Here is a 9,019-nt window from a genome sequence, read left to right as displayed (position 1 = left end):
GGACATGCGCTGGCTTGAGTAGGGGGACCTTGCGTGCGCTGCAGGATTTTAATCCATGACGGCGTAGTGTGTTACTAATGGTTTTCTTTGAGACTGTGGTCCCAGTTCTCTTCAGGTCATTGACCAGGTCTTGCCGTGTAGTTCTGGGCTGATCCCTCACCTTCCTCATGATCATTGATGCCCCACGAGGTGAGATCTTGCATGGAGCCCCAGACCGAGGGTGATTGACCGTCATCTTGAACTTCTTCCATTTTCTAATAATTGCGCCAACAGTTGTTGCCTTCTAACCAAGCTGCTTGCCTATTGTCCTGTAGCCCATCCCAGCCTTGTGCAGGTCTACAATTTTATCCCTGATGTCCTTACACAGCTCTCTGGTCTTGGCCATTGTGGAGAGGTTGGAGTCTGTTTGATTGAGTGTGTGGACAGGTGTCTTTTATACAGGTAACGAGTTCAAACAGGTGCAGTTAATACAGGTAATGAGTGGAGAACAGGAGGGCTTCTTAAAGAAAAACTAACAGGTCTATAAGAGCCTGAATTCTTACTGGTTGGTAGGTGATCAAATACTTATGTCATGCCATAAAATACAAATTAATTACTTAAAAATCATACAATGTGATTTTCTGGATTTTTGTTTTAGATTCTGTCTCTCACAGTTGAAGTGTACCTATGATAAAAATTACAGACATCTACATGCTTTGTAAGTAGGAAAACCTGCAAAATCGGCAGTGTATCAAATACTTGTTCTCCCCACTGTATGTACAGTGAGGGAAAAAAGTATTTCATCCCCTGCTGATTTTGTACGTTTGCCCACTGACAAAGAAATGATCAGTCTATAATTTTTATGGTAGGTTTATTTGAACAGTGAGAGACAGAATAACAACAAAAAAATCCAGAAAAACGCATGTCAAAAATGTTATAAATTGATTTGCATTTTAATGAGGGAAATAATTATTTGACCCCCTCTCAATCAGAAAGATTTCTGGCTCCCAGGTGTCTTTTATACAGGTAACGAGCTGAGATTAGGAGCACACTATTAAAGGGAGTGCTCCTAATCTCAGTTTGTTACCTGTATAAAAGAGACCTGTCCACAGAAGCAATCAATCAATCAGATTCCAAACTCTCCACCATGGCCAAGACCAAAGAGCTCTCCAAGGATGTCAGGGACAAGATTGTAGACTACAAGACCATCGCCAAGCAGCTTGGTGAGAAGGTGACAACAGTTGGTGCGATTATTTGCAAATGGAAGAAACAAAAAATAACTGTCAATCTCCCTCAGCCTGGGGCTCCACCTCGTGGAGTTGCAATGCTCATGAGAGCGGTGAGGAATCAGCCCAGAACTACACGGGAGGATCTTGTCAATGATCTCAAGGCAGCTGGGACCATAGTCACCAAGAAAACAATTGGTAACACACTACGCCGTGAAGGACTGAAATCCTGCAGCGCCCGCAAGGTCCCCCTGCTCAAGAAAGCACATATACAGGCCCGTCTGAAGTTTGCCAATGAACATCTGAATGATTCAGAGGAGAAATGGGTGAAAATGTTGTGGTCAGATGAGACCAAAATCGAGCTCTTTGGCATCCACTGAACTCGCCGTGTTTGGAGGAGGAGGAATGCTGCCTATGACCCCAAGAACACCATCCCCACCGTTAAACATGGAGGTGGAAACATTATGCTTTGGGGGGTGTTTTTCTGCTAAGGGGACAGGACAACTTCACCGCATCAAAGGGACGATGGACGGGGCCATGTACCGTCAAATCTTTGTGAGAACCTCCTTCCCTCAGCCAGGGCATTGAAAATGGGTCGTGGATGGGTATTCCAGCATGACAATGACCCAAAACACACGGCCAAGGCAACAAAGGCTCAACACTTTCCTGGAGTGGCCTAGCCAGTCTCCAGACCTTAATCCCATAGAAAATCTGTGGAGGGAGCTGAAGGTTCGAGTTGCCAAACGTCAGCCTCGAAACCTTAATGACTTGGAGAAGATCCGCAAAGAGGAGTGGAACAAAATCCCTCCTGAGATGTGTGCAAACCTGGTGGCCAACTACAAGAAACATCTGACCTCTGTGATTGCCAACAAGGGTTTTGCCACCAAGTACTAAGTCATGTTTTGCAGAGGGGTCAAATACTTATTTCCCTCATTAAAATGCAAATCAATTTATATAACATTTTTTACATGCATCTTTTTGGATTTTTTGTTGTTATTCTGTCTCTCACAGTTCAAATAAACCTACCATTAAAATTATAGACTGATCATGTCTTTGTCAGTGGGCAAACGTACAAAATCAGCAGGGGATCAAATACTGTTTTCCCTCACTGTATGTGTATATATGATGGATGGATGGATGGATGGATGTTTTTACTGCTCTAGGGATATCATTATTGTTTGGATAACCTTATTTACTATTATGTATTGATTTTTTATCTTAAATGTTTTCACTGTTTATGAGATGCGCACTGCAGAGAACACCGGAAGAAAAATTATAATGGAATTTTTTAACACAGTGAATTATTGTAATGTTTGTTTGTCAATTAATCCCATAAAGGATGGGTTGCCAACTGGCGATTTGACACGAAAATAAAATGTAATTCATTCATTCATGGTAGTAATTCACCCATGTGTTTCAGGGTCGTGGCATTCTCTCCAACAAGATGGCCAGAACCATTGCTTTCTTTTATACCCTCTTCCTGCATTGCCTGGTCTTCCTGGTATGTATAACCTTTCACCTTTCACCTCCCACCACCCCAGTGCACATTGGCCATTCAGAAGATGTCAGTGCTGATGTCATAATGTGTGTTTGTATGTGTTCTCAGGTGCTGTATAAGACTGCCTGGAGTGAGAGCATCGGTCGAGACTGCTCTGCCTTGTGTGCTAAGAAGTGAGTGTTTCATTCTGCCTTCCTCCCCGGCTAGCAGAACAGCGGTGTGCGTTTGGGATATCAGTTAGGCTTGCCTCTAATTCTCTCCATCTCTTCTCTTCTCTTCTTTCAATCCCCCTGTCTGCCTGCCAGATACTCGGATCACCTACATCGTTTCCATGAGAACGGGGACAACCTGTGATGAGCATGTGGCAGTGATGTCAGTGCGTCGTGGCGAGGCTAAGGACAGACTGGAAGAGCGGCTTTATTTTCTGCAGTAGCTGCTTTGCCCACTATATTAGGGTGTGCTTTCTCTCTGCTTCGGGACTAATGGGATGTGGCTGACGTGCAAACTCATATTTCATTTTCAAATTAGGTTAAGGGTTTGGTTAAGGCTTAATGTCAGGGTTAGTTTTAGATGTTGGCTAGTCGGGCTGTCAGTAAAGTCCCCTTAGGCTCACTCCCCAGTTTCAGGGCATAGAATCAAACTGCTTATGAAAGAGAATTCAACCAAGTTTGTCAGACATTTTGTCATGTGTGTGAAAATGTCACAAACTTAGATTTTGGAGTAAACTATCCCTCTAAGGTCTTGGATAGTCCTCTGCTACTTTAACATTGATATAAAAAATAAATAAAACAAAAGTTAATTAACTGAAGACCATTTTTAGGAGAAGTTGAGAATCTGTTTTGATAGAAATTGATTAAAGTTTAAATGTAACTTTAAGATAGTATCTTACCATTTTCTAGTACCAAAGGGACCAATATGTTTAGTTTTTGCTATATTCTGTTCTACACTGTAGTCTCAAAAAAAAAAAAAAAATTTGAAGAATGAAGTACTGATTGACAAGAGGGGTGTTGTTTGTTTTCCTTTGATTCAGTTATGTTGGGTGTTGGGAATACTGGGAAAGCATGTGTTTTTGTGAAGGGATTGAATATTACAATTGCGATACAATTTAAGAGATAATGTTTAAAGATAAAGTTCTATCCTTGGCTTTTACATTTCCCTCATTGAGATGACATAGTTGAGTAAAATGTGAAGAATTATCACAGCACCTGTAATTGCTATAAATCTGAATTATCACAGCACCTGTAATTGCTATAAATCTGAATTATCACAGCACCTGTAATTGCTATCAATGTCTGAATGTAACTAGATTGACAATATGATTTAACTTGTATCTTTATGTTAAAGTGTGTCTGTGTCATGGCATGTTATTGTTTTCTTAGTGGGGGTGACCAGGCAGGGACGTTTTTTTCGAGTCAGATGAATACTGGTGATGTGGTTGTGTTGAGGGGTCTTTGGCTCCTAGATTGATGGATTTGGACAGATGACATCACACAGGTCATGATTTCTGTTGCAGTCGTTCACATGAAGGATTGCTGAGTCTCGTGGTTGATGATTATGATGAAATAGATTCCTACATCCCAACCTTCTCCCTCTACTAGCTGTTAGGACATATACTAACTGGAGCTGCGCACCATGTCACTGTCATCTCCATTCGCTATCATTCTAAATAGACTCGGCATTTACCTGTGTGTTTTGGTCACCTGGTGCTTGGTCACAATGAGGGATGTCACTATGTGGAATGATTAACCTTTATTTAAGCTGGGAGTCATAGAAATTGAATTCATTTCCGTGGATGTTAAAAATGTGAATCATAACGATGTCACAATGACCATTGTCAGAATTATGTGTCAGATTCATAATGATGCCACAATGAGTGATGTCACAATAAGTGGGGCCAGAGTGTTCAATGCCACATCAATGTTTAATGTTACAGTGAACAATGTCAAAGTGATTAATGGGATTTTTTAAAAAGGTAATATTGCGTCACACAGGTACTAATGGTGCTTTCAACACAACTGGTGCCGTGTTCAAGACAACTGGGAACTCGGAAATCTCCGACTTGAGTGCGTTCAAGACAACTGGGAACTCGGAAATCGCCGACTTCAGTGCGTTCAATACAACTGGGAACTCGGAAATCGCCTACTTCAGTGCGTTCAATACAACTGGGAACTCGGAAATCGCCGACTTCAGTGCGTTCAATACAACTGGGAACTCGGAAATCGCCGACTTCAGTGCGTTCAATACAACTGGGAACTCGGAAATCGCCTACTTCAGTGTGTTCAAGACAAAATAATTTTGAATGGTCATCCAACTCGGAATTCCAACTTGGGAACTCTGGCCTTTTTCTAGAGCTCCGACCTGAAGATCACTGACGTCATGATTTGATGTCGTGTTTTTCAGAGTTCCCAGTTGTCCTGAAAGCACCATGGGAACTCCCCAAAAAAACTAGGTCAAATCATGACGTCAGTGATCTTCAGGTCAGAAAGTCAGAGGTATAGAAAGATGTCCGTGTTTCCGAATTGGAATTCCGAGTTGGATGACCTTTAAAAATATTTTTCCCAGTCGGTGCTTGTTTTTTTTCCTGAGTTCCCAGTTGTCTTGAACGCGACAAAAGCTCACACAACCACACCCTTCAGGCTTTAGGGTGTTAGGAGGAGTACTGGGGCGCGTTCGAGGGGATCTCTTTAGTCAAGTCTGAAAAGTGTGTTGCATTATGGGGATAAAAATGGTCAGGCTTTCGCCTACAGGTCAACTGCATGAACTTGACAAAAATAATGTGATCAAAAGTCATGAAGTTTTGACTGCAAGTTTCTGCAGTTGCTCTTCACCAGCTTCATCCTGCAGCCATCACCTGCATTGTGGGAGGCTCTATTGTCAACCAATGTAGCCTATACAGTGGATATAAATACATTTGATGTTCTCTCTCACTAATTGATTGTACAATGTAGATACATGATTTCAGTTTGTGAGTGTGTGATATGGGGGTTTGAGACACGTTTATTTCAATGGCAACACTGCCACGTTGATCTGAGCCTTGCTGTTGGACTTTCGGCTGTCGCAGATGCACCTCCCCCAACGTCACCCTTCGGCGTTGGCCTACACTCGGTTGGTTGAGCCCTACCACTCAAACGGGCCCATCATTTTGATGTGTTGGTGTGAGAGGTCCCTGTCTACAGTATGAGGGGTTGTGGGAGGTCTCAGGTCTGTGTGTGCGTCTGAGTGAGACTGAATTAGGCTGTATTATTCATGTGAGGAGTCCCCTTAAAGAGATCCACGTGTCCCTAAACCTCTTACTGGCTCATTAAACTGTAAGGAGGTGGTCTGACCACAGGCAATCCCCCCAGGCACACACACACACACACACACACCACCACTGCTTCCTCCCCCAGACCGTCTCACATCCACCCTCCAGTCAGCATAATCACCCTGTCCTGATCCAATCCCCAGAGACTTCAATTTACTTTTCCTCCCCAATTTACCTGGCAGCTAATCCCTCCCCTCAAACCCACCTGCCACTCACATCTACTCTACTTACACCCTCAACCCCAACGTAACTAAATTCAGAGCTCCTGCTTGCTCTCTCCAGTGTCATCCAGTCTCCCTCCTCTCATCAACCTCTCTGTAAATATTAACCTCCGTCTCTGAAATAACGTAGTTCTCAATGAGTCTGTGTTGTTTTAACTGCAGTGGAAGAATCACCTCAAATGACACTTCCTCAATAAACACATGGTTTGGATGGGTCACAAACACACAATGGAAAATGCGATTAAAATACTAGCTAGTTGAAATCCAGACACTTATACTCTGATGTCCGTCTACAACATGCTGTCAGCAGAGGGCGATAGAGGGATGTTTTCTCCTCATTGGCCTCATGCTGGCTCTCCTCCTCTCATCCACACGTTAGGTGTGTCTGCGTTTCTATTTCTCTCTCTCTCTTATTCTCTCTGTCTGTCTGTCTGTCTGTCTTTGTGTGCGTTTGTCCTGTGTGCATGTGGATAAAGGGATCTTTCTGTCCTTGAAGATGGTCAGGAGGAAATACTGTTAGTAATAGTGGATGAGCTGTTATGTGCACTCCCAAGGCAGGAAGAAAGCTGTCGACTGTTCCGTTTCTTTCTACCTCACAGTAGACAATGCATATGAGCTGCTGCTTCTGCTAATTAGGGTGTAATTTAATCCAACCTGCACTGCTGAAAAAATACATGAGAAATGACCTGTTTAGGGGAAACCACAAAACTGCAAATAATATTGTTGAAGTCAGAAGACTGATGTTAAAGTAACTGTCCAGTGTTTCCAGATTTGTATTACATATGACCTATAATTAATTACAATATGAGTTAAATCGTTTTCCTTCCAAAGAATGGTAGGGGAGAGTGGGGTAAATTGAGCCAAAGGGTTAGTTGAGCCACCCCTTGTTTCAAGGAAACCATACACAAAATGAATCGTGACAAAATATTTAGGAAGAGGCCAGTATTTCATCGAGTCTGTGAAGGAAGAAACCACAATGAAAAGGTGGTAAGCAAGTTGGGTCCAAAAAAAACAGATTTTCACAAAGTCAAATGAATGAATTGTGTTCTAGGTTTCATTATTATTTTATTTAAACCAAAGTAGATTGTTTTAATATTGTTTTATACATCAGTTGGGATCTCCTTAAGCTACAATTTTGTTACAGAGCAGACATCATCATGCCCCGTGTATACAAACGTAAAACAAGCAGGGGTCTATCCCCCCTTGAGGTTCTGGAGAGAGCAGCCAAGGAAGTGAGAGAAGGGGAGAAGTCCATTGGAGCAGCAGCAAGGGATGAAGAAATAGACTGAGTGACACTGAACAGGTGCACTGACAAAAAAAGAAAATGGACATGTGCCTGTGCGAAAGAGAGTCTATGATAGAGTAGCAGAGGCACACAAGGTCTTATCTGATGACATGGAGTCTGAGCTTGCTAAACATATCTAGAATCTCACGGACCAGTTTCATTGGCTTAGTTGCCTCAAATGCAGAGAACTTGCTTAAAAATTGGCACATCGAGACAACATCCCTGTCCCAGGCAACTGGCCAAGAAATAGAAGATTAAGTAATATTGAACAGAGAGATCTATGTCTGAATCTAGGCTTACATTTAAGATATACAACATACCACACCCCCATTCCATGAATTAAACTTTGACCTACCAGCACCATCACCCACTTACCCCAAGGCGGTTCAACTTACCCTGTCCCTATACACAACTTACCCCATAACCAGGTTAAGTTGTGCCAAGAGACCACTTTTTTGGACAAGCTATGTTTTCAAAACTGTTATGTTTACATTAATTCAGATTATTTCCAGGGATAAACAACATCCTAAAATATATGTAGATATCTTTGTTAGAAATAATAATATATTTCCCATGACGTAGTGATGCTGAATGTAAAAAATGGCTCAACTTACCCCACTCTCTCCTAATCAAGTATGTAAAAAATTTGCTTTTCTGTGTTTGAATGGTGTGGGCGTACCCCAATAACAGAATGGTGTGGGCGTATACCGGTCATTACAAATATTCATATAAGTAGACTGCTGATTGGCCAGCTCATTCTCCTCAGGAAGATGACATCATTCTGTATGAGGAAATAGCAAGCATTTTTGATACAAGTTTGAGGTGGGGTTTTTGAAGTGTTTTTTCTTTATGCTTTGGCCACAAACCTGAGTATAGGATGCGTCAACAACATTATTTGGGCATGAGTTAACGGAATATGAACTTTTAAAAGTGAAATTTTCACTGGACAGTTACTTTAAACCCCTGTTTTAAGACTGCCCTGCAGGGTTAGGGTTAATTCAATTACAATTCCAGTCAATTCAGGAAGTACACTGAAAGTCCAATTCCAATTCTCTTCCATGCTTTTCAATGAGGAAAATGTGGAATTGGAATTGGAATTTGGTTTACTTTCTGAATTGACTGGAATTGAAATGGAATTGACCCCAACCCTGCTCCCCAGGCCAGAACTCCTATATGTGAAGCATTCCCAGCCTACCATTCAGAAGCATCTTCATTCCCTTCTTAGTAGCCGTTGAAATCTCATTCACTGACTCAACATCATTCAAGATTTTATATTTTGTGTTGGTAAGTACCTCAGCTCAGAAACAGCAGAATCAAGATACTTTTCCCATCATTAATACAGAGTGTGTGTGAGGGGTTGGGCATACATCATTCACCGTACCCCTCCACCCCTCCACCCCATCACCCCTCCACACCATCACCCCTCCACCCCCCCCCCATCACCACCACCCCATCACCCCTCCACCCCATCACCCCTCCACCCCTCCACCCCATCACCCCTCCACC

General features: G+C 42.4%; 1 protein-coding gene across 1 annotated transcript in view; it reads left to right on the top strand.

Moving 5' to 3' along the window:
• Window positions 1-4,065, top strand: part of LOC121555674 (protein CASP) — a 165,514-nt gene extending 161,449 nt beyond the window's left edge. The window contains exons 21-23 of the mRNA XM_041869499.2: window positions 2,626-2,706; window positions 2,812-2,876; window positions 3,009-4,065. Of these exons, the coding sequence (XP_041725433.2) occupies window positions 2,626-2,706; window positions 2,812-2,876; window positions 3,009-3,057 (195 nt within the window). The 3' untranslated portion in view covers window positions 3,058-4,065. The remainder of the gene's footprint in view (window positions 1-2,625; window positions 2,707-2,811; window positions 2,877-3,008) is intronic.
• Window positions 4,066-9,019: the final 4,954 nt, after the last annotated feature.

This window comes from Coregonus clupeaformis, unplaced genomic scaffold (genome assembly GCF_020615455.1).
Source record: "Coregonus clupeaformis isolate EN_2021a unplaced genomic scaffold, ASM2061545v1 scaf0219, whole genome shotgun sequence".
NCBI lineage: Eukaryota > Metazoa > Chordata > Actinopteri > Salmoniformes > Salmonidae > Coregonus > Coregonus clupeaformis.
This window is presented reverse-complemented; position numbering and strand designations above follow the sequence as displayed.